Source organism: Cavia porcellus, unplaced genomic scaffold (assembly GCF_034190915.1).
Source record: "Cavia porcellus strain 051 isolate PalLab524CR breed Dunkin Hartley unplaced genomic scaffold, mCavPor4.1 scaffold_1, whole genome shotgun sequence".
NCBI lineage: Eukaryota > Metazoa > Chordata > Mammalia > Rodentia > Caviidae > Cavia > Cavia porcellus.
Window position 1 is genome coordinate 197,978,531 of NW_026947484.1, and position 26,139 is coordinate 198,004,669.

The window sequence follows — 26,139 nt, forward strand, 5'->3', positions numbered from 1 at the left end:
GAGCCGGCCTTGGGTGAGCAGCACTGCTCTAGCCTGGTAGGTGAGCCAGAGGAATGAGGAGACCGCCCACAGGGGGCACGGATCAAGCAAGGGCTGCAGAGGCCTGGAAGAGCCCATGAGAGCAGAGCTGAGCAGATGACTCGGGGTAGAAGGGGGAGAAAGCAGGCAGAGCCGAGTGAGCAAGGGAGCTCAAGAAGGGTGGTCAGCAAGGGCAGGCACTGAGGACTGGCGGGCAGTGCTGGTTCTGACCCTGGGCAGAGCCTTGTAATTCTGAATGGCCAGCAGCACACCCTGAAGCCTCCACCTCTGTTCTCAATTCCAAATCTCAGGAGCAGGGATGAGTGGCACACACACTGCCCGTTCACATCTGGCAGTGAGTGCGGAGAATGACACTGGGCTCCTGTGGCCCAGCAGTGGCCAAAACAGAGTGCAGAGGCCGTCGGATCCAGACACTCCAGCGGTGCATGCTGCCACCAATACCGGGTTAAATCCTCTACTAAGATTCACAGGGAGGGGGAGATGCAGAGGAGACGGAGCTGCCACACACGGTGACAACTCCACAAAAGGACAAAGGTGCTCCAAGAACAGCAGGAGCACTAAGCTTCACCCTCCTATTGCAGGTGGAGAACTTGGGCTCAGAGCAGGTCCTGGCCAAAGCCACACAGCAGGGCAGCGGGTAGAGTAGGAACTGTCACTGCTCTTCACACAACAATGTACCTGGAAACTCAGGTCCAAGACTAGGCCATCACCTTGCATGCACATCTCAATCTTTCTGGGTCATTGTCCATGTCCTTGAAGGGAGCCCCACATCTGTCTGATAGGGGTTGTCAGGCTGCTGTGGGGCTTTTCATCTTGTCATCCATTCCCTGTGAGCTATGCTTGGGTGTGTGCCCAGATGTGTGTCAATCAGAAAGGAGAAAGCTGGCCACTGCAATGGTGCTGTAAGCACACACAATGGTGCTGTAAGCACAACCCCCCTGGCCACTGTGATCTTTGTCCTAATTCTGCAGGATCCAGGGATTCCTCACTGGTGTGGCTCAGCAGCAGGAACCCTGCGGGGCAAGGCTGGCTGCACTAGCGGGGAGCTCAGCTTTGGAGCCTGCCTGTTGCTGCCTCCCAGAAACTCCTCACGTTGGGGCAAAGGGTCACATCAGTCTGGCTCCTGATCCTGCAGTGTCTGGGTCCTGCCAATCCCTGGGTGAGCATGAGAGCAGTGTGAAAGCGCACTGTATGCCCCCCATGAGACTTCTGCACACTGAGCCAGACTGCCAGCTTGGAGCTTCACAGAGAAGGCATATGAAGGACCCATTCCCCATGGCCCAAGCCCCTGGCATGAAAGGAAGAACTGAGGGGCACAGAGCCGGTCTTGGGGCCCAGCAGAGGGGGGCTGCACTTGACCTCACCACAGCTGGTACCTTCATTTCTCCAGTGTGAATCCGGCACAGAATACTTCAGCCACTGCTGTTCAACACAGAAGCATTTATTTTGATTCATCCAGATAGAGAAAATGCAACATGTCAGAGCATTAAAGACACACTGCAGCAGCCAGACAAGAGGGTCAGTCCACGGTAGAGTCCAGTGTGCACAGTGCACGGAGCCACCGTGTGCGCACTGCCGCAGAAGCCGGGCAGCAGGGTCCTTGGGAAGAAGGCCAGGCATCTCCGGGTGAGGCGCCGCTGACAGTCCACACATGCAGGCTGCTGCTTCTGCCACACAGACGCTTACACCAGAGTCCTACATGTAACTGCTCCCCAGAGGGGCAGGACAGTCCACAATGGTTGTAATTTCCAATGATTGTTAACATAGTACATAACAAAAAAGTAATTGCCAAGGACTTTGCACTGCAAATTATACTATTTACACTTGTGTATTCAGGAAAACACAGTAAATACAGATCTTTTTAAAAAAAAGATTCTAAAAACTAGTGGCATCACCAGACCAGAATGAGCTACAGCCAGGAGTCCAATGTCATGTGTGCAACCATGCAGTGGGCAAAGGCTTTCTACCCTGACTACAATCAGCTGCTTCTGCCCGAGCCCCCACCCTGGGGCTGGGGAAGGGCTAGGATGAGCAGGTTCACCTCGCTCCTGCGGGGTGATAACCCAGGGCTTTGGATCTACAATGGCTGCACAGCCCACACAGGTTCGCTCGGGTGGGTGAAAAGCAGGTCACTACATACACGGGCCAGGCCACGCCCGTGGTATCTGGCTATGGGCTCAATAGTTTGAGGTTGGGCTCCTTTCCCATAACCTTCTGCCAAAAGCCCCAGGTTCAGCGGCATTGGCCTCTGTTCCTGTAGCAACTCTCTAATTAGCCCCCCCCCCCGCCCCGACCTGCCCCCAAAGCTCTCAGAGCCAAAGCTCCTCAGTGCAACTGGCCTGACGGATTCCTCAGGAGAAACAGGGTAAACACTATGAGGAGCCAAGTGTTATGTCTGCTGAAGGGTGGGCCACCACCACCAAGAGGTTCCCACCTGTGCCAAGCACTCACTGCCTGCTTGGGCCCTGGGGGTGCTGAGGAAGATTCCTGTGTGGACACAGCTCAGCAGCCAGCTTCACCCTAGATGCCTGGGAGACAAGGAGACCACAAGCCCTGCCCCAGCCCTGAGGATGCCTGCAGCCAAGGGCCCACAAATGAGCCACTTCTTCAGAAAGGGCCTGGTGACGCGCCTTCGACACAACCACAGCAGGTCCCACGGCCGAAGCCCTGCAACAGGTGTTGGGGGCAAAGTCGACCTTTACCCGACTGCACAGGAAGGACAACCAGGGGAGGGAGAGACGCCTGTGACACAGACTCATAGACTGCCAGCACTACCCAGGCAATCAAGGGCTGCAGCCAGAGTTGAACGTGGGTCCCAAGAAGCTCAGAAGTAGCATGAGTGTGGTAAGGAGACCAGTGTCACTTGCTGCTCACCTGGCCACGCCAAGGGATCTAGGCAGAGCAGCACTGGGCCCAGAAAGCTAGGAAGCATGGGCCACCAGAAGAGGATAGAGCTGGAAACAGGAAATGTCACTAAGTTATAAGGTAGAAAAGAAGTTTCTGAAACACAAGCTACCTAGCTACCTAAAACTCCTACCCTTACTCGTGCTTCCTTTCTTTAAATAATGAAAAAATATTCTGACTCCCAGAGCAGCAAAAACATTTAGGTTAATGTTTACAAAGACAAGCGTCTAATCATATTTGCACTGTGCCGGACAGTGCTGGGTGGCACTGAGCCTGTGCTGAGGGCTGACATGGCGCTGGGTGTGGCTCAGGCTCTGGGGGACTCGCGGTGCTGTCAGACAAAAGCTCCCCGGGAGGCTGGAGCACAGCACAGGACTTGGTGCTAGGGCAAAGGCCACAGCCACAGACAGAGGCCACTTTCTATCTATGCCAGGCTCAAGTTTCCTACAAATCCAAAAATTTCTCTAGAAAAATGCAGGATGGGTCGCTCCTTCCAGGAGATGAAAAAGTACACAGTTACTGTCAGGGCCTCGGGGCACACACAGCCCCAGGTGACCACCAGGCAGCAAGACCCCAGGGAAGCCCCTCCTGGAGACAGCAGCCATGCACCTCACAAAACAACTTCTCAAGGACACATCCAGAATCCTTCATCTGATTTGCAGAGATTACAAACCACCTCCTGGAAAGCATGTGGCACCCACTCCTGTCACCCTGCCTGGAAGCTACCCAGTGAGGGACTCTGCAGAGCTGGAAGCCCGTTAGTCTCTCTTGGCCATTCCTGTGCCACCTGAAGCCCAGCCATGCACTTAGTGGCACCTGTCTCTGCCTCCACTTCATCCCAGCCAGTGGCACCAAAGGATATGATTCTCAAGCAAGAGGGACAGGTCTGTCACTTTACCCTCACACAAGACTCTAGGCCAGAATTGAACTGGAGATAAATGTTTCCCCAAGGTTACATTCACTGGCCCACTACAGCTGCCCGCTAAAAAACCCTCCGGCTCCTTGGGACTTGCTTTCCCGCCCTAGCCAGCACTAGGAGTTCCTGTCCCTTGGTGGCAAAATCCAGCCTAAACCAAGAGGCATAATTTTAAATTACAGACATAGTCTATAATTTCCAAGTTCTTATCCACAAACAGCTGTTTCTAAAGGTGCTGATGATGACTTTAACCCCAAGCACAACACAACACCCGCTGCCACCCACCACCTGCCCCAGTTGACATCGTGTGGCCGCACACAGGTCCTCACTGTGATGCTGTCTCCCGCCACCTGGGCCTGTTCCTTTGGGAGGAAGCTTCACCTCTTCTGTCTGTTCTGGGAGCCCAGAAGAGGCAGGCAAGTGGGGAGTGCCTGCTGCACTGTATTTCACTCTTTAGCCACCTGTCCTCCCCCTTCAGTGTCCTGTCACTCAAAACTGAGGTCTGCTTTGGGCAGCAGGGATTCTGACAGCAGAAAAGATGGAGGTTTCCTGACGCAAGTAAGACAAGGTTAAGGAACCTGAAGGGTTGGCAAGGTGAGGCCCACAGTCTGTGAAAACCAAGTCAGAGGACAGTGTTGTACACTGCCTGGGGCTGCTTTTGTGCTACAATGAATAGTGAGCGGCTGCAGCAGAGACCAAGAAGCCCAGCTGGAATGCTTGCTGTAGCGTCCGGTCCTATCTCTGGGGGACAGCTGTGGACGCGGGCTCAGGGGCTGCCCCATACACCTCTACATCCTAATGCAAGAATTCTGGCTGCCAGAAAAGGTGTGAAAGTGTCTCAGTACACTTTTTTTTTTTTTTCTTTTTATCGGTACCGGGGATCGAACTCACGACCGCCTGCTTGCAAGGCAGGTGCTTATGCCGCTGAGCTAAATCCCCAGCCCCCTCAGTACACCTTTAACCCTTCCAAAGCTCTGAGCGAAGGCTGCAACCTCCAACTGTTCTGAGTTATTGTCCTAAGAATAGCTGCAGAAATATACAGGTGCAGGACCCATCCCTGCTTCCCTGGGGTGGTCCCTCTGTGGTGGTCTTGCCTAACACAGCTCTGTCATTTCAAAAACATAAAGTGGGCACTCACCAAAGCCAGTGGGTTCAGCACCAGAAAGAAGGGAAGAAGGTAAGTCCCCCCCTGAGCCATCCAGTCTCCCACTGCCTTGCCTACCAAGATGAAGTGGAGGTGGCAAACAGGCTGACACCCAAAGCAAATGCTTCACTAACCTCAGTTTCAGTTTTTTCCTTCCTTAAATAACTGTAAAGAATGCCTGCACCTTCCAGTTGGCTAATGACCATGTCTCACGATGCCATACCCAGTGGGACTCACTGCCAGCCTTGGCACAGTTTAAAATACAATTGCCAGGTGTGGTGGCATACACCTGTAGTCCCAGCACTCTGGAGGCTAAGGCAGGAGCATCACTGAGTTCAAGGCCAGCCTAAGCTACATGGTGAGCCTGCCAAGACTACACAGCAAGACCCTGCATGGGAAACAACACAAAACCAAAAGAGTTAGTTGTTTTGGGGGAAGATCGACCTCACACTTGCCAGGCGTTTATGCCACTGAGTTCAATCCATAGACCAACAAAAAAAGTTTTCAAAATGGTTTTTAAAAGCAAAACGTCTCAGTATAAAGAACAAACAGTACCTGTCAGTGCCCAGGCTCCCAGAAACAGAGGAGGAATAAAGATTCTGGCTGACTGGCCGGCACCTGTTTGCTCAGTGCCAGGAGCGAAGCTTCCTGCCACAGCCCTGCCTGTAGCTCAGCGCAGAGACGGAGATGCCCCAACACCTAGGCAGGCACCCTTCTCCCTCCCACACCTTGGTCAGATAGCACTGCAGGCCCCAGGGCCCCTGGAGCAGTGCCCTGGGAGAAGAGCTCTGCAGGCCTCCAGTCCCAGTGGGCACTGTCATTCCTGGCCTAGGGCTGGGTACCTGGGCCATGCACAGACCTTGCTCCTGCCTCCATCCCTGCCATGGCAAGGTCAGCCCTTTCATCCTCACCTGGGTATCAACACCGTTTCTCCTCATCGGTCCTCACCCTGATCGAGGGCTGCTCAAAATGGCCCTCCAGAATTCTAGCCCCGATGGATGATGGGGATACCAGGCCTGAGTCATGCATTGCACCGGCTACCTCCCCCGGCTAACAAGCCCAAGTCCTGCGATGACACTGCACGCTGCCCAGGGCACTGAGCCTCTGTGCACAAGGACCTACAATGCTGAGGTCCCCTGCGCAGCTCATGCCACCTACTTTGAAGACTGGGCCACATGGATCTGAGCTGCTGGAAATGTAAGTGACTCAGCTCTAATCCCCTCTTATTCTGCACTTCATCTTGTGAGCCTGGCTCCTCTTCTGCAGGGCGGGGAGACCTGGCAAGGGACCCAGGTTAGGATGCAACATCCCTGACCCCATGAGCAAAGCTGCTGACGTGGCTCTCACCACAAATGATTCAGAACGCCTTCTCCCTTCCTCTACCCTCTCTTCTCTTCAGGTCCTGAAGCTCAAAATCTCATCATCTCCCCCAAATGCTACTTAGCCTGTGACACAGAGGCAGGCAGAAAGCAGCAGGTAACACTGAGCATTTTCTCCATCCATTTATCCAAGAAGGGAGGAGTGGTCCTGATATCTGCAGCCAATCAGAGGCCAACCCAAGCGGAAGGACTTTCAGTATGCCACCCAGACCACGGCACTCCCCTGAACGCAAGCAGCAACCTGCAGCTCACTTTGCACCCACCCTGCTTAGCCCCAGTTGTTTCACCTACTCCCAGGAGGGGCACATTCCAGGTCAAATGCCCAGCTCACTGCCGGTAACTCTTTACCCTTCTGGAACGACAGACACTAAGTAAATATAACCCTTTACTGTATCTAACAGGAGTAGCCAGGCTCGCCCCAAGTTTGCCCTTCACTAGCCTCAATACCCTGACCCTCTGTTCTCACTTTGAGACTGCTTCAGATGTCCTGAATTCCTTGGGTGCCAACATGCACAGGTTTTCACCTTGTGAATGATGCCCTCTATCGTCCCCTTCATGTGGTTTCCAAGGTCATGAGGGGTTTTAGGAAGCGCGCAATTTCTGAGATGATGTATGTGACACACAAATCCAAGAAAAGCATGCATCTAACTAGTCTGGAAAGGATGTCACTGTCAGGGTGACCCTCTGACAAAGGCCTATCTCAAGACCTAACCAGGATGGGCCAAAATGAAATGCAAGGGAGGCTGACCCTAAAAACTGGGCCCCCATCACGTCCCCAGCCTCTCCAGTCTAAGTAGCTCTTCAAGTAGCACTGACTGAATTTGGGCATTATCACTGCAGGGTCAATTATCGTGACACTTTCCACAAAGCTATGGAAACAAGACCTCCACCTGCTGCCTTCCCACACTAGGCTGCCACCCCTGGCGGACCAGCCAGTCACTCTGTCCTGGAGCAAGCAAACCGACTGTTCTTCCAAAGGAACTCAGAGAACAAGCCCAGGGAGTTTGAATTTTTGGCAGAGAGAAGTTCAGGGAAAGGTGGGCAGCTTTTGCTCCTTTTCAGTCATGCAGGATAAAGTCTGAGGAAGAGATGAGCAGCACGCAGCTGAAAGAGGAGACAGCTGCTCCTGGATAACAATGCACAGTGGCGGTGCCAAACACAGCGCTATCACCGCACATGGGCTCTGCAGGCGAGAGCTGTGTGACCGAGGCAGGTCACTTCACCCAAGCCTCGTTTCCTCATCTACGAAAGGAAAAAACTCAGAACCCACAGCTGCAGAGTTCAAAATAATCTCTAAGAAAGGGCTCTGTTAACCCTCAAAGCACCACATGACATGTTATTTCCTCTCTGTGGTTAAAAACTCACTAATTAGGAGCCACAAATAAGCGGAGTGGTTTGGAGAGAGTATGCCTGGCTTCAATTTCCCTGTCTGAAGAGCGAGACCAGCAGACCTCACACTGCCCCTGCCCAGAGCTTCACCGGCAGAGCAGGGGACGGAGCCAGGTATGGAAAGGGCTCTGCAGAGTGCTGCGTCCTACCTGGCCATGTCAAGGCTCACACACCCTCGCTCTCAGAGCTCTCAAACTTGGCTTAGAGCAGCTTCCTTCCTCCTGTTCTCCAGAAAGACTGCCAACTGTCAAAGACAGTAATTTAGGCTGGGTGAGGAACAAACAGATTTCCTTGAAAATGATTCTGTGTTTATCTGCACCCAAGCTGGCCCTAAGCACAGACCCTGCTAGTCTTAATCGGCCAAGGAGCTGGAATGTGGTCTGCAGAGACTACAGAGCTCTCCAAGCCGGCCTTGCCATGCACGGGGTCCCACATAAGGAAGTCTTGCGCTCCAGGCTGGGCAGCCTGCCCTGAAGCCACCCTAAGCAAAGCTCTGCCATGGAGGACAGGCCTTACAATCTTCCATTGTCCCAGGCTCACTTAATACCTGCCTAGGGTCAGCCCCAAGCCTGGGCCACAGCCTGACTGGCCTCCCTTCAGAGCCAGGCTCACATCTTTGAAGACATCCCCAAACCCCTTCTCAGCCAGGCAGAGTACACGCTCCCAGAAACCTACAAACACATGCCTCCTTGTGGCCAATCAAGGTGTAAATACCCAAAGGGCGGGTTCACACAGTGCCACTGCACTCTTTTGCTTCATCTTTCAGAGCTGGTCTAAAAACATCCCTGTTCTAGGTCTGAGCATCTGGTCAGCAGCACCCAAGGGTCAGAGGCCCAGGTTCCAGCACAGCCTCCTCAGCCCAGCCTGTGATCTGCAGTATGGTGCAGCAAAAAGCTTTGGAACAAGCTGGTTTCTTTCCTGGCTCTAGCTCACCACTTCTCCTGTCAGGCTTTTCCTCTGTAAAACAGGAATAATGCCACCTCCAAGAAGACTGTTCGAGAATTAAGAAGACTGTCCAGGTGCCTGCCACACACAAGCTGCCTAATCTAGCTTATTTCTTTCCTTTCTCCCATTCCTGCTTCTTTAAAGGAACAGCTGCTGCAACTACCAGTGGGCGACACTTGCAGGCAGAGGCCCCACATCCACAGGATTCGACAAGGTCAAGTGCGGAGAGCCTGAAAGAGTGAAGAGGGAGAATGGCTCCCGCAATGCTGAGACGATGTCTCCAGAGCAGCCACGCCGGGCCTACTCTCCCGTGCTGGCCACCAGCGGCACAAAAACAGCCAGGCACTGACATCTCCAGAGGCCCACGCTGCAGCCTGGGTCACTGAGGTCAGTCTCCACCCTGTGCACTCAGGGGCATCCCAGTTCCCTTGCACAACAGCAAACTTCTGAACAACCAGACCATGGTACTTCTTGGAATAAGAAATTAAGGTGTTAAGAACTAATTGGTTGGGAGGAGGAAAAAAGTCCCTCCTCCCCAATGTTGGCTGAATGAGGCAAAAATTCTATCAACAGCCTCAGGTGTAAGAAATGAATGCAAAAACTTCTGTCATGGCGTTAGTTATACAACTATCTCTTTACTTTATGAGCACACCTGGCGACTCCCAAGGCAAATCTATCCTATTGGGCCACAGAAGGTAACACTTAGCACTGTTTCAGAGTTTTTACAAACTTAGAGCATCCCAGGGATCAAGCTGTACTTCCCACTTAGCTAACACGCCAACATCAAGGGACACCACTTCCCCCTTTCCACCAGAGGCTGCTGAAGTCTTATGAGTATATTCAAACCAGGAACACGGCACCAGCAGTAGTGTCACCCTCTGCCTGCTTTTCCTCTTGTCAAACAGAAATGTCCCAAGTGTGTCTAGACCAGATAGGGAAGTGGACACATGGGCAGAGACACCGATCCTTTGATAATGCTTCTTGTAAGACACAAGGGAGGCTATGCATGCTGATGAAGGCAAATTTTTCCTCCCAAAGTGTCCAAACAATCTACTGAAGACAAGCTGCAGGACCCTTCGAAGGGTAAATCCATAGTCTTCTCATCATACCGACTAGGGTCCTCCATCCCTTTCTGTGGTTTATAATAACTTACTCTCCACTACCAGTCACCGTGAGCCCTGAAGGCTGGATTCTGGCAGTGGCTATAATCAAACACTGGCTTTTATTGTTAATGCACTGTAACTTAGAATCAGCAGGTAGACTGACAATCTAAGCTCAGCCCTTGTTAAATTCTAAGCACCCTTAAATCCCAAACCAAGTATTTACAAACCCTGGGCAGCAGATTGGCTGGTGATTTAGTTTCCACAGCAGAAATGTGGGCTTTGGTTTGTGTTCCCTGTCAAACTTCTGGAGCTCCGAGGCCTCTCCCTAAGCCTGGGAGCAGACCCAACCCGTCAGCACGATGGGCAAACATAGCTCTGCCCCACAGGCCAAGTCCCTGCTTCACAGCCACCTGTTGGCACAGCCTCCCCTTCCTCACACACCTCGGGCCACCAGAGACACCTTCACAGCACTTCCTGTGTATCAACTCACTAGGTCCCCAAGCCCCAGGGGAGAGCACTGGAGTGAAATGCCCTGAGCCCCATTCCTTCAAGGTTTCTACTTCCTATTTCTAGCCATGCTGTAAAGCTTACATAATCTAATTTGCATTACAGTACTATTTTTAAAAACCTCCAAAGATCAAAGCTTCAAACATCAATGGAAGCTGTTAGCTCCTAACTGGAATGACAATGTGGGAGGGATATCTATTCTTACAACTAATTCAAATTGAATTCTTCACTTAGAAGTCTTTCTGGAAGATGCTGTTGGGAAAGCAGGGCCCTTCTTATATAAGACACTCCATGCCCTGAAAGTGCTAGCAAGATACACAGGATACTAAAACTCACCTTGGCAGCAGTTTCTCGGCTCTGCTGTTCCTCACTTGCCACTGTCTCCCGTCCAGGCTGCCTACTCACACTGAGAAACCTGTGGCGACTGTCAGCCTGCTATCAGGCTGCTCCCAGACAGAGAGAGACCACGGCACCTTCCTTGTTGTGGGTGACTCCAAAGATGCCCGCGCTGCCCTCAGAAGGCATTGGCACTGGAAGGGCAGGCACTGCAGGAAGGCCGTTCACAGAGCACTGCTCTGCCACCTCTCCCTGGGCTTTTAAGGCCCTTAATTACTACAATTCCTAGAGGGAAAAACAATTTTCTTAGCTCTTTTCTGTCTGCTCAGCTGAGTATTAATTAGTAAATGAGCACTAATTATTGATGAAATCTAACAAACAGGGAAATTACAGTGAATGATTATAATGGTAAAACTATGCTATTGTCATTAATAAAAATCCTGAGCTCAGGGTTGAAATTAACAGTGTTATTCTTCGCTACACTATAAAAACTGTGGGATATTTGTCATTCATTTCACATAGTTCACATACTTGGACCTCAGAGGCCCGGGAACAAAAGGACCAGAAGTTCATTCAATGAATGAATTTCCATGTGATGCCAGTGACAATGATGCCAGAGAGCCTACATTATCCTATAGCTTACAATTAAACTATTAACTAAATTAATACTCTCCTGCCACTGCTTAAACACTATTTGTCTCCCAAAGTAACATATGTACAGTAGGGTCAATTCCACCACCAAGGAGACTCTCGGATTTAAAATGCTTCCACTGGACAGACCGTCCGGACTCAGACTAGGAAAAAGGGCCTGGCACACAGTAGGCACTGGGCTGCTACGCAGCACTGGACTGCACTTGGAACCAGTCAACTCTACCTCGCTGTTAACACTTCACAGCTGCCAAAGCCTCGGGAAATGTACACCCAGATTCTGTGAGGGGGGCAAAAAAGTTGTTTGGGCAACATTTAAATTAGTAATAAACAGAAACTGCCACTTAGAAAAACAAATACAAAACATGAATTCCATTTTAAATTTGTGTGTGTGTGTGTGTGTGTGTGTGTGTAGCAAATGTAGCCTTAGCACAGAACATCTAATACATAGTGAAATGCATTTATGGGACTCACTAAACAAAGCAAGTCTTGATTAAAATATTTGGTCTAATCCTTACATCTTTGAAATAAACTCCATGATGGTTGAATATGGTAAGAAATACTCTGGCTACTTAACTGGAAAAGAGACCAAATTGGTCTCTGCAGACTTGGTATTCACCTTTCTAAGTCTTACTAAAGTCAATTCTGCAAATAAGTAGGTTAACTCTCAATTACATTTTTTCCCATAGTTACCTTAATAGTTTTGGTTTTTTTCATTTTCTATTGCTTTTTTTTTTATGGCTTCTTGCTGTTGTACTAGAGCATACAACACAGATCAGAGATTTTATTTCTCAGAGAAGTGTCTCTCTTTGAGAAATTGGCACTTTGATCCTCAGCTTATATAACAGCTACATATATGGATCCCACCAGCACTGTCTCCAATCTCGCCGCTTCTAAAACTCCAGCACTTTGGACAAAAAAGAGTGCCCTGCCATTAACTGCATCTTAGGTGAATCATTCCTACCACTTCTAAATTTAAACGATTATCTGTGTGTGTGACTTATATACATATTATAGCCTAAGTTTCTACACACATATACACGTTTAACTTAGTGAACGTGAACTATCTCTCTTGAATAAAAAGCATTTACAAGAGTAGTAAAACAAATGTTGAAAATAACTATTTTACATTTAGACCATAAAATTTTTCAAGATAATGTGATGACATAAGACCTAAGAGATCAAATACATCATATATGATTGTCATATATCCAAGTTGTGTAAATTGCTTATTTTTCTCTTTAATCAGAAAATAAAAGAGCTTACCTTTGTATACTGAGATCACAGCTTACAGTCACTATATCTCAGCCTATTTTATACAAGTGATATGGCTACGAAGGTCCGAGGAGAACGAGAATAAAGTGAGATAAACGTGCTGAAAACTGCTTAAAAGTATTAACCTGAAATACACAGAGGGTCCAACACCAGTTTTAAAAAATACATTAACGAGGTCATCCCAACTCTTCAATTACTATTGGTGACTGACTCATAACTTTCAAACATTCACCCAAATTTAAAAAAAAAAAAGAAAAGAAAAGGCTAACACCAGCAAAACTGACCAGTGGTTTGCTCCCAGGTTAACAATCAGAGAAAGATTACCAATAGGGTCGGCAACTAGGTAAATCCCGCTCCTTGCTTCCCCTCCAAGTGCGCTCCACCTCGTCAATGTGAGGTATGTGGGAGAGAGATCTATGGGACCATTACCTGGCTCAAGGGCCGGGACACTGCTGCAGCCCGGAGACACACAGGCTGCCAGCCACAGCCCTGGTGAGGCACCAGCCCCCACCAAAAGATATGGCTTCAAGGAGGACCCCTAACTCAGAGAAATTATAATAGTGCTACTGACGAAGTCAGGAATGTAACTATTCAATTTATGTGCTAAAAAAGTTTAAAAAGTGTCAGAAGGTAGCACACCTTGCACGCGAATTCTGGGTTCTATGTTGGTCTATAAACTCCCTGACAAGAGCTACACTAAAGAGGTTAAGTACAGATATTGCTAGGTTTCTAAAGGAAAAGTTGTACAACAGACACCGTGGCTTTAGACAAAATATTGCTCTTCTTTAAAATGCTTGGTCAATGCTTTCAAAGAAAAGGGGTCAGAGTGGTGTATCTGAAAGCTGGAAAGCCTCAGGGTGTCACATTGCTTTTAAGACCAAGACATAGAAATTGCCATTTCAAGCCAGACAACCTGATGGTTCTAGAAGTCAGAGAAGAAATCTTGAGGGCCCAAGTGAATAATAAATGGTGCGACGCTCAGAGGCTGGCAATAGGGGCTGTCAATGAAAAAACCACCTACAGCGGAGAAAAGAGCAGAGAAGCAAAACCTTACATTAATTTCATACGATTTGGTGAAGCCAAGAGCTTCATTTATATTTCTCTGCTCTTTCAGCTGTAAGTGGAATTTTCATTACAAAATGGAGGGGTGGGAAGGGCAAAAGGTGGGGGACACTTAATTCATTACAGAATTTAAACAGTTGAACTTGCATGGTTACCACTTCTAACAAAGGACTGACAGCTCGATTATTTTAAGTAAAGCAGAGAAATGTAAAAGTTTGCAGCAACTGGGCAGGTTTACAACATGGTTAGTAACTTCCAACAAACAACAAAATTAAAAAAAATAAAAGGACTTGGTAGAAACCATTTGAAATGACTGCCATCATGTTGGAAAACAGCACAGCTCCCATTTTCTCCATCGGAGAGGGGTTTATAAGCAGAGTCAGTTACTTCCAAAGAATTTGCTCAAGAGAAATCTCCAGGGAGATTCCAACTTGGGATCCAAATTTGACAATCAATTTCAAGTAACAATAACAACTGCAGCTGCCAATTAATAGTAGACCAAAAACAAATCACTATTGTAGATATTTAAAAAGTGGACACTTCCAGCCATGCTTTTTCTTCTCAGTGATGGCTCTGTTTCATCCATAGGTCAGCAAAACGCATCAATGAAACATGAAACCCCAGCTGAGATGGGCCCCTGCTGTTTACAGCTAGCCACTAATGCACAGGATGACAATGGTAAGTTACGGCTACTTCCAGCAAGTGACAAAGGTTTTATTAAAGTGTCACCCACCACTAAGAATAGGTCAAGGAGAAGAAATGAAATGTCAGGTAATACATGTCTGAGGCATGGCACTAATATCACCCTTAATGGTCCCAAACAAATCTGGCAGGTAAACTTGCCATATTGTGTGAAGCCCACTTTCACTGATGGGCACCATGCAGTTCTGAAAAAGCTTAATTTAATGCAGAAGAACAAAGCTAGTTCGAACCAAAACCAGACATTTTTCAAGACACAGCAACTTGGCAATATGGCGGCTGCCTTCATGGTGGTGAACACCTTAATGAAACCATTTCCTCCTAGTAACATCATCAGCTTTCCAAACAGGGTGAGAGTGCGAGGGGAGACTTCAGTCTGGACCCTCTACACAACAGCACAATGTTACCGACTGATCAGTTCCCACCTGCGGAATCAGGTGTCTTAAAAACAGATGCTGACCCATGGCTGAAACCTGTCACTTTCCACAGCAGCACTCAACAAGAACTGGGACAATCGAAGAGCAAGTTTTTATGGGGACCCTGTTGCTGCTTTAGATTCTGATGTAATTGAAGAGGAAAGGAGACCCTTCAGTGAATCCCAGAAAAATCTCTAACCTTCTATCTGCATCAAAAAGCCAAGGAATGAACACAAAATCTTACAGAGTGAAGAAGGCCACAAGAACAAGAGGGTGATTGATTAATTTATTTTTTAAAACTTCAAAATTCGTAAGCTAAAATGATCACATTCATCCTTCCCCATCTCTGGGTAATGCCATCATTATAATAAGCAATGCTGGGGTAACAGAATGTAACCTTTATCGTGGGGACACCCTTGTACAACCAGAGCACAAAGGGCTTACAAAGTACGTAACCTGGCTCAAACTAACAATCGCCTTGCTTTGTTTTAGCAGTTATGCTTACAGATGAATGGGCTTCTAGTGCTAAATTATTAATAGTTTGCAATTCCTTGTAACCTAATACCAAAACATATCAAAAATAATAAGCTAAAACAATATCCAAACCCATATTTTATTGGCTTTAATTACACACTTCAGTATTTACAAATTGAAGTTTAAATGAAAAGTCTCTTTCATATTTAAAAAAAATAACTACAGCCCAAATTAAAGTGCCCTGGGGCCAGCACATCCCCAGCAGCTGAGAACCAGCGTCTGCAGCAGGAACCAGGCAGCACTCTGCGTTACGACAAAGCCGTTTATTTGTGATCAGTGTTGGAGACTCTGTACATCCTTCACAAATTTAATTTTACATAATCTGATACTCTCTTAAAACTTAAACTTTGAACTGCTAGACTTTTATAACCCTAGAACATAAGGGCTGGTATAAATTATTTTCCAGAAATGAGGTACCGTTTCACAGAACTGGTTTTTTTTTTTTTTTTTTTTTTTTTTGTCTGTTTTCAAGTTTTAGAGAACTAAATTTGCATTTGTTAAAATCAAAAAGTAGGAAAGATGTTCTTTACAAATAATTTTGATCAAGTATGTGTTCAAAGAAAGCAGGATAAAAAGGCTTTTTTCTTTAACATTCTGTATTGTACTGTACTGTTGTTCAATAGGAATGAGCTTCTGTCATTTGCTAAAAGAATGAGTAGTGGGGAACAGGATATGTTGGGAATTTCATAACGGGTAACAGAACCATTCTCTTGGGCAAACCTACAGAGAAAACAAACGGACAGGACTCCAAATAAGTTTAATATGCCAATAAAAATATCAGGTTAAAAAATCTTACACTAGGTATCATTAACCTTTTCCAGATTAGTCAGTCAACATGTTTCATTTTGAAAGAGGCCCACAAATCCCTCACGGATCTCCTGTTTTGAAATTGTTCTTATACGGCGGTAAATAATATTTCTATTCAAAACCAAGATGGTTACATCAGAGGACAAATGATATTCAGAAATGACAGCTGAGTGAACTGTCATAATTAGATTCTAAAGATCAAAAGTGATGCTATTGATTAATACTCTAAAGTGACTCTACAAATCCACATTGGCTTTCAGTTTGGCATATCACATATTCAAGGAGAAACAGGGATTGTTAAGATGCAAAGCACAGCTTTTTGTGCAGGCCTCAGCGCTCTGGAACACAGCTTCACAGCTGTGCCCAGGTGTTTGTTTATCTTCTTAATGGCTACTGCCAGTATTGGCATGGCAAATCTGGAAAGATTAATTACTTTTTTAATTTCGAAATTAATACGTTCTTGTGGCCTCACAAACTTCTGCATACTCAGGCAGGATTTGAAATCTGCTCCTATTCCTAGCTAATATTTAACGTATGGAGAAATCACAAAGCAGCAACAGCAGGTATTCAAGAGCACCAGATGATCAGAGGGAAGTTACCCCACATGCAACAGCTTTACAAAGGCCAAAAGACACGTTTACCTTACAGCCAAAATAAAGCATTGTTTTAGTAGGTTTGCATCACAGTAACATTTAAAAACCAGATCTTTTATGTGAAAAATGGGGGCATCAAACTTCACCAGCTTTGGAAGTCAGTTATATGGCACATGAAACAGAGGAGCCTCCTGAACTGAGGCTCAGAGGCCGCTGGGGGCAAGTGCAATGTTAAAGAAGAAAAGGGCAGACAAGTGTGAAAAATTAAAAGGACAGCAGGAAATAAGGATGTACCTTGGAGCCTACATCTGAACCTTACTGTGTGGCTGAAAGAATCAAAAACCTGCCTTAGGAGGCAGATGTTCTGCCGCTCACAACAGACACAACAGAGCTCGCACATCAAGTACACTGTATGTGGATAAACTGACCAGACATGGTTCAGGGCATCCACAGCTTAGCTGAAGGGCAAATGCTAATGTCCCAACTAGAAAGTATTGGTGCGAGTGAACAGGAAGGAAATCTGGGGGAAACATACGCTGCTTGAAATTAGTCCCTGAATCCCACTTGCCCGTTATGGCCGCACCTCAGAGTGCCAGGAAAGGCTGAAAGCCCAGGACGTGTCTGCCCAAGGAAAACTCACTCCAAAAGTGTGGCCCCTGGCACTTCCCTACATTTTTACAGAATAGTAACTGTCTATCCTAATGGGCAAATAGGTCAAAGTACTCACTTTCTGCTTATTTTTACAATTAGGAAGTCGCATGAAGGTTCGGCTTAGCAGTGATTTAAAGGCCCGTAACTTTTATCCAAACAAAAATAGCCAAGCTGAAGTGTGAAGGGAAAAGGCACAACATGAAGTTCTGGGGCTCATGGAGAGGGTCTGGGCCACTGACAGCAGTCTGCCTTCTGTGACTGCACGACCTGCCCAGGGACCGTGCTGACCAACACTCACGTGTACACTACGGGCACACATACCCACAGTCTCTCTCCCCTCTCCCCTTCTCTCTCCATGACAAGCATCCTGCAGATTGCTGAGTTTGTAACATGTAATCCCTGAGTTAGGAAAATGTCTGAGAACATATCACTGACTCCAAACCTACTGCCTCCATTGCCACATAAACCTCATTCAAAAGTTACCCAAAGGGCCATGGGGGTTCATTGATGCATTTGCTCTTGTTTTTTATGTTTGGGGAGAAGAGACAGGCCTATGATTTCCCAGCATACACTACTGACTTTCTGCATAAGGAACTTAAGGGACACTGTTAGTGAAGCCCCATCATCTCCTCTCTGAGACCAATGGAACCATCAACCTCCAAGCAAAATACACAGAAAAGGGTGATGGGTACACTTCCTGACTGAAACTACCTACAGTTCGCACAGTTTCAAACCAGACATTTACATTAGCTATGTGACTGGCAGGCAGTCAAGCTAGAAAATGGGTATGGCCCTTCAGTAGCCTTTGAATGGAGTGTAAGTTGGCTGTAAGAATTACTTAAAATATTTAATTTCAATATGGTCAGAAACAAGCAATTAGAACAAGCAGTCCTTCAGTCAGGCAAAGCGGAGAGAAGAGCAACTCCAACCAAACCAAGAACCACAAGGTTGTGGCATTTTCAAAGAGAATTTCAGTTGGGTCACTAGAATGATTAGGTCTGAGGTCCTCCGATTCATTTACTGAAAGCCTGGATACAAATGTGCATTGGGTTGCTGTGATAGGTTCGCTAAGAGAAGAAATCAGTAAGATGGCATACATACCATAGGCGGGGGCAGCTGTGCTGTAACCATATGGTGTTCCATAGCCTGGTGCAAAGAAAGAACAGTAGATCAGCCTGAGACCAAGGACAAGTGGCAGTGGCCCACTTTAAAAACACCACCCACTCTGCCGCCCCAGGACTGGAGAACCTCCCCCAGGGGCTGAATGGCAGGAACCGTCCCAGAGCAGTCTTGCAGTATGGCAGCTCTCGGTGCCTCTCACCACGGTCCACAAGGTTCTCCTTGACCTGCCACAATCATCTGTCACACTCACCGCCTTTCCTCACTACATTCTACCTGTCCACATTCACTACAAGAGTGCCAGAGACCTGTCTTACTCATTTTTGCATTACCTGAACCTTACCACATATATATCATTTCTTGAACAAAAGGATACACTGAACCACTGAAATCAGCAGTTTCTTAAAGATGGAAAACAGAACTTTCCTAGTCTCATTTCAGAAAGTCATAACAGAACAGGTACAGGCCTCAAATACCAAGAAAGAGGTGATATGAGCCAAAGGGCGCGGTCTAGGACTCATGGATATCTGAGGAGCATCTGGCCCAGCATGGGTTCTCCAAGTAAATGTTACTGCATTTCACACTGGCAGCTGCTGCCTCCCAGTAACACTCATCTTATTAGTAGAAATTAGTACAAAAAATACAGGTGTTTTTGAGCCAATTAGTTACGATAACGATTGCTTACATGTCTTTACTTGCACATACAATGTCTGAGCTATCATTTTCTCATCTTTAATACAGTAAACCTCTGAAGCTACTCTTCCGTGTTGAAAAAGAAATGCGAGTATCATGGCTAGAAGCTGCAATATTTTTGGAAAAATAACTTAAAAATATGTAAATATAAACTCAAGTTTTAGAACTGCTTTCTAAAATACAAGGACACAACAACCTTATAGGCCCTACACAAATCTGCACCTACATCAAAAGCTTTTGCCTATTACAGTCCTTCTTCTAGAACCATTTCTGCTGCTCAGAATGACTCTGGCTTTTCTCCTCCAGACAACCAACTGCAACCATTCTTAAGATCAGGGAGATCTCCCAAGTTTCCTGCTCACTCCTGATGCCCTTCACCTTACAGCCTCACACTGCATTGTGCTCATTCAGATGTCTGTTCCCACCCGGTGACCCTGAACCCTCACAGCCCTGTCATCCTTGCATGCCCAGCTTTCAATCTCCCATGTGAGACAAAGCATTCAGTGTATGCTAAACAAATGCACTGCTTTTCAATACCAAATCAAAACATTTCCTGCCGGATGACAGTTTATTGCCTTTTAGTCTATACTTAACTTATATATTACCTCAAGTAATACAACTCAGCTTTTGTGCTCACTAAATCACGTATTTCAAGAGGACACAATACAGCTAAAATGAGCAGTAGAACAGAAGGTGGTAGAAGAGGCCAGAAGAAAAACTAATGCTTTACAAAGAAGGTTGTACAAATCTAGTCCAGGAAATGGGGGCTGTTTTGTTATGGCTACAGTTTCAAAGGTTTTAACAAAATCTCCTTAGAGAGAGATGAAACTATAGCTAAGCTAGTCACTAATCAAGTCCCTGGGACTCTAAACCTGACTGTCTCTTCCTGGCAATATGTCTTTGAATCGTAGCCATTATTTAACCTCTCTGAGCCTCAGTGTCACATGTACCCACTGAATTGGCAAAGGACTTTAATCCATCTGCAGCAGTCCTTGGTGCACAGAACATACTCCACAAAAGGCATATTACTTACGCATAATCTAAACTGACCCAGGCTTAATCTTTTCTAGCCCATTAAAGCTTTCCTTTTTCAAAGCTTCAGGACACAGGTCTTGCAGACAGAACAAAGCAGTGACTTAAGAGAGAAACCACTGTCCTGCAAAAGAGCCTGGTAGCCAGTAGACATAAGTCCTGTAGGGACTGCCACCCATAGTCAACCACAGCAGTCTACCCCGCCCCACCAGCAGGAGGGTGCACAGCTCATGACCCTGCAATAACAGACACAAGTGAAGTGCCACTCAGTCATTTGTCCATTATCACACAATAAAACATTCCCCTTTCCAGAATGCAGTAATTTAATTTCAGTAGAGAAAGTGAGATGCACAAAAGAATCTGCTACGAAACTCACATGCTTCTTTCCTTTTAGTGTTTCCTAGCTCATTAAATAAATAGCATGATCATCCCAGTAAGTTCCTCCAAGACAACACACTTGAAACGTCATTCTTTCCCATTCTATACATTTCATCCAATGCCTTGCTTTTTACCTATTCCTTCAGTCTCTTCACACACTGCCAGTTGTTTAGTCCTCTGTATCCTCTGGCTTCCTTGGTCAGGTGCCTGAACGACTCATCTACAACCGCTTTCTAACTGGCCAATCCTTGACTCTGTAATCTATTCTCCGCAGTATCGAAGTAATCTTTTCAAATAAAGCCGATCTTGTCACTTTGCTTCATGACCTCCTACTATATTTAGTATTCAAAATCCACAAAATTCAAGCCATCGCCTCCAGGACACTTTAACAACTTAACCCTTTACTCCAAGCATCGATAAGGCAGCGTGTTTGGTTTGTATTGTCAGTATTCCAACATCACCCAGGCAGGTGGCATTTCAACCAGCTGGTGGGGGGTGGGACAGACAGGGAATCAAACTCAGAACCTCCCGCTTGCCAGGCAGGTGCTGTGCCACTGAGATGTATCCCAGGCCAACCAGTTAATTCTTGTACTAAATAAATTTGATCAAACTTATTTTTACATTTCCTGTTTAAAAATATATGCAATTTTTGGTCATTCTATATTTAAATAACTAGACTTTAGCTGGTATGTATGAAAATACATAGTAAACAATGTTCTGGATAAAAAGTTTTCTTTTTTCCTTTTGTATTTCTGCCTTTGATGATTTTCAAACACAGTTAAGCAAATGCTAACAATGCCAGGCTTTATCCTAACTAAGAAGCCTCCTAATCATTTTTCTCTCCTGGTACTTGCAACTTAGACTTCTATGTCCCCAGAGAACATAATCTGCTAAGATGTGCAAAACCCCTGCATCTGTGGAGCATCTTTTAGATTTCTCATCAGCAAAATGCCTTCCCCCAACCAAGTATAATGTTGCTTATCTGTTGTCTCCTTCCAGGAAGATTCCAGGTATTCAACAGATTCCAGGAGAAAAAGTATGACATTCTCTTCTTTTGAAGCTGTGTATGCTCATCTGACACATGTGTTATATTGCCAGTCCCAAAAGCCCTTGCAAAAATGAAGGACGTGCTGTTCCACAAAACTGAGCTCACAACAGGCAGCACTAACCTGGAGCTATGTAGCCAGGAGCAGCTGCAGCCCCAACGAAAGCTCCCCTCGTCAGAGTGCCTCTTCCTCTGCCTCGAACTGCCTGAACTGCTGCAGACACAGCAGTATTCACAACACCCTTTGCCTTTAAAAAGAAGAAAATTATATATTTTCATCATGTAAAGAAAGAACTACCAATTTAAAGAAAAAGAACAGACGAAGGCATGAAGACCAAACATGAGGACAGCAGGTCCACATCTGTGACCTCAGGAAGATCATGGAATTTTTTTTAAGCTTGTTTATTCTACTGTGCTTACATATATACCTATCCTGTATATTATTAATAAATACTACCTACCAAATTCCTTCTTGCTCTAAAATGACATAGGACATTGGTGAAGTCACACAAAAGCTCTCTCTGGCAGTCTCCCCACTAACTGTAAAATGAGGATAATGATATCCACTTTGTTTTCCTTCATGTAGAAAAAGCAACCCCCAGAAAAGAGACATGAAAACACTTCAAAAAGAACTGAAAATTTAAGAAGATAAATGATGTCTGATTTTTAATACTTAATATTTACATTTAAATATATTACAAAAATATATTTTAGTGTAAAATGCATTAAAAACTCAAACTAGAAACACTAAAATTTCCTACTATAATCAATGTACAAGGAAAGTGGTAATCAAGTCAATGGTCTTGGGAAGCTACTAGAGTCAGAGAATGCACACGCCCACCCCCCATGGAAAATCATCCTCCTTCCCTGCTCTCAGCATGGCCACTACCTCTGTTATGACTACCAGACTACACTTTCAAGGTCAAAGGTATCATGCCTAGGGACAATCATTTTTCTTTCTGCCTGAAATAAACCAACCCACATAACATTCAAAATAGACTTCTTAGCTGTTAAGTACATTGAACAAAAAAGTTTCACAGCTTCTAGTATGGAAAAATTTTAAAAAGGAGTAGACTTTTATTTTTTAAACACAGCTTAGTTGAAAGTAGTCAGGAAGCAATAATCTGGTGGCAGCAGAGTGGTTCCACACAGATATAACTCATGCTACCAGAGACAAACCTAACTACCTAATAAATACTTAAAACCAGGCTTTCTAAACTATAAAATTTACTGTCTAAATACAGGATGTAATGTAGGAGTAAAAATAAAATAAAATAAAATAGGTAAGAATGATCTTTATACTTAATCTAGTACATATTTTGCTCTATGTTTACTAAAAGGTTTTAGAAAGAGATCTTACTTGCCTCATATGTACCATTATGATTTAAAAACTTTATTTGTATTTAATGTCAGTAAAAATTAGTTTTGTTTATACTATGACTCCTAGAATTAAACAGTGCTTATTTATAGTCAATACAAGGAATTTGACTCAATATAAAACAACTGTCTAGATGGTTATAAAATACAATCGAACAGCCATGGCCTTGGGATGGAGAACATCCAGTAGACACATATCTCTTCTTAAAATGAGATCAATAAACTTTGCATGTATAAAGAATATAATGTTTAACATGGAAGTTTAGTCCAAAGTTACTTCTACTAAAGTGTTTTATTGCATGTTTCTATCACACAGTAAATTACTATTATGCCAGCATTCTCCATGAGGCAGAGAATGTCTTTACTTACATACTTCTTTTTTCTTATATAATCATGCACATGGTACATGTCAAGAAAAATATTTTGATACATAAAAATGGATAGAAGGCTCTGTATCAAAAAGCATGTAATTAGAAGACTATGTTATCCAAACTCCTGGTGAAGGCCTTCTCCCTGCCAATAACCCACAGATGCAGCACAGTGTCACCTTCTGTGCCACCCACAGAGGAAAGCCCCAAATAAACAATGCAAAAGGACACAGCGGAAAGGAAGTGGGAGAGCAGCTGCAGACTCAAAAAGTAAGCCACGGGCAGTCTAAGGCAGTCTGGCAGCTCCAAGCAACACAAAAGCTCACACCTACAGAAATCCTAGCTAGCCTCAACCTCTTACCTCATTACGAATGATCTCAACTCAATGAGTAAAGCTAACAGCTTTTATAAATATAATTTGGCCACAAACACCATAAAATAGGGACTCAAAGATCCTAATGACCTAACTAGAAGAAAAGCTACCCAATTCATGAAAACAACTAATTTCAGAAAAAGCTAAAGTAGCACTTAGGAGTTTAATTCTTACAGCATTTTCCAAAGGCATTACGCAAGTTTTGCTTAACTCATACCTGAGGAATAATCTTCTTTTTCTTGTTATTTGCGGCATTGGGTCCAGAAAACAGCTTCTCCAGAGCAGCTAAAGCTGCACTTGCCTTTGCCACTTTCTTATTTGGACCTGCGCCTCTGAATTTCTGTCCATCTACTTCTACCTGAAATCAAGAACACCACTTTACAGTCAGCCCGCGCAATTCCTCTCTGAAGTTCTAACATTCTACACCATGGCGAATGCCAGAAGTAAACCAGCTCCAAAGGAACCGAGGGAGTCTACAATGTTTTACATGTCACAGCGGGACATTCTGGCTGTGAGAGGAGCGGAGAGTGGCATGCAGCGAGACACTCACCTCCATCACAAAGCGCTTGTCATGGCTTCCACCAGTCTCTGAGATGAGTTCATATTTGAGCCCCCGTCTTTTTTCATTAAGCTCCATTACAGGATTTTTGCCACTTGCTGTGAGGATAGGGCCCTGAGTTCTTACCTGAAAGACAAAGGAAAGCTGGAAGGTCAATCACGTAAAATTTTTTTTCAATTTTTATTTTTTATAAATGCATGTCTGTAGTACACAATGATCACATTCCCAGTGAGGAGTTGGTACATATACATAACATCTTAATTTCAATGAAGTTTAATGAGAAATTTAGTGTTCCAAGATCAAGCAAGATTTTAGAATATTAAATTTCTTAACACGTTTATACTGAAAAAAAAAAAAAAGCTCAAAATTCTAATTTAAAACACTTGAGAGTTAGAATGAGTCACCCTTGTACCCTGATGGCAAAGTATTATCAAAGGTGTGAAAACTCTTCAAGGAGGAAACACTCAAATGGCCAACCTGCCTTCAAACGCAGGTCCCTACAGACCAGTATTCAGCACCACTGTAGCACTGCCACTCCATGGCCATCCAGGATCTCATCCGTCCTGTTCATGACTTAAGAACAACACTAGATGACTAACAAAGAGGACAGAGTTGGGATTCACATGATGCCTGAAGGGTCAGTTTTCCCACCTTCAGGGTTAGGAAGAATAACTAAATTTGGGATAAGGGAGGAAACATTCCTATAAACCTCTCAATCTCCCTTAAAAGATTTAAGGGCACCTAAGTAAGGTACAAAAAACAGCAGGCTATAAACTGTGGGTTTTGAAATTTAACAACAACAATAAAGTTAAGTCACTCCTTGCCTCCATACAGCTAGGGCGTACTGGGAAGGACAGGTTTTGTTTTTTTGTTTTTTTGGTTTTTTTTGGTCTTTTTCCTTTTTATCGGTACCAGGGATCGAACTCACGACTGCCTGCTTGCAAGGCAGGCACTTATGCCACTGAGCTAAATCCCCAGCCCCTAGGCCAGGTTAAATACTGTGAAACAACCATGTTATAGCACAGATGCGTGCTAAGCATAGCAAGATGGATGACAAGATGGATTCTTGTACAATCAGACAGGAAAACAGACATGCGCACCCAACCTTATAGAATGGAGTGTCACATCATCACCAGGAGAGTCAGGGGAAAGGACGTCCACACAGGTACAACAGCAATGCAAAGGCCCAGGAGAGGCAAAAACCACATTTTCGGGATATTAGACAGTTCAGCTTGACAATATAAGAAAAAAGGGAGAGGAAGATGGTGTGCTAGGGCTTCATTAGAAACATCCAGAGCAGGGCCAAATTACTATGCAACCAAACAAATAAGCCTTAACTTTATCATGGACTATGGGGAACCACTAACAGAGCTTAACATGGAAAGTAACTAGGTTAGACTTGGCTTATTAAAAAAAAAAAAAAAAAAATCACTCCATCAGTGGTACAAAGAACTGGATTGAACAAGGATAAGATTAGAAATAGAGAAAAGAAGTAATTCGTGTAGAAGTGAAGGTTCAAATGAAGAGACAAGTTAGCGCCACAAATGAATAAACAAAACCCACCAAGTACTAAAAAGCATGACAAGGGCTAGGGATTTAGCTCAGCAGCATAAGCGTCTGCCTAGAAAGTGTGAGGTTGTGATTCGATCCTGGTATCAAACAAAAAAGCATGACAAAGGAAAGGCTCAGAGATTGAGCCTTTGGGTTCAGAGATCATGTCTGTAATTCTATATAGTACTTGCTCAAAAAATGCTGAACAAACAAATGCCTAAAAGTAGTATTATGCATGAATACCTAATGGACATCAAGAATATCTTGATAACGGTGTTTTTTGGGTTGGTTTTTTTT

General features: G+C 45.2%; 1 protein-coding gene across 7 annotated transcripts in view; it reads right to left on the reverse strand.

Moving 5' to 3' along the window:
* Positions 1-1,459: 1,459 nt before the first annotated feature.
* Strbp (spermatid perinuclear RNA binding protein) overlaps positions 1,460-26,139 on the reverse strand; it is a 153,548-nt gene continuing 128,868 nt past the window's right edge. For 2 of the 7 annotated variants that reach the window (XM_063227097.1, XM_063227098.1), the window contains exons 13-17: positions 24,283-24,417; positions 23,950-24,090; positions 21,739-21,862; positions 18,449-18,493; positions 12,717-13,602 (exon numbers count right to left, since the gene is read on the reverse strand). In XM_063227097.1, coding sequence (XP_063083167.1) covers positions 13,508-13,602; positions 18,449-18,493; positions 21,739-21,862; positions 23,950-24,090; positions 24,283-24,417 — 540 coding nt within the window. In that variant the 3' untranslated portion in view covers positions 12,717-13,507. The other 5 variants (XR_216319.3, XM_013153378.2, XM_063227096.1 and 2 more) reach the window with 5 other exon arrangements.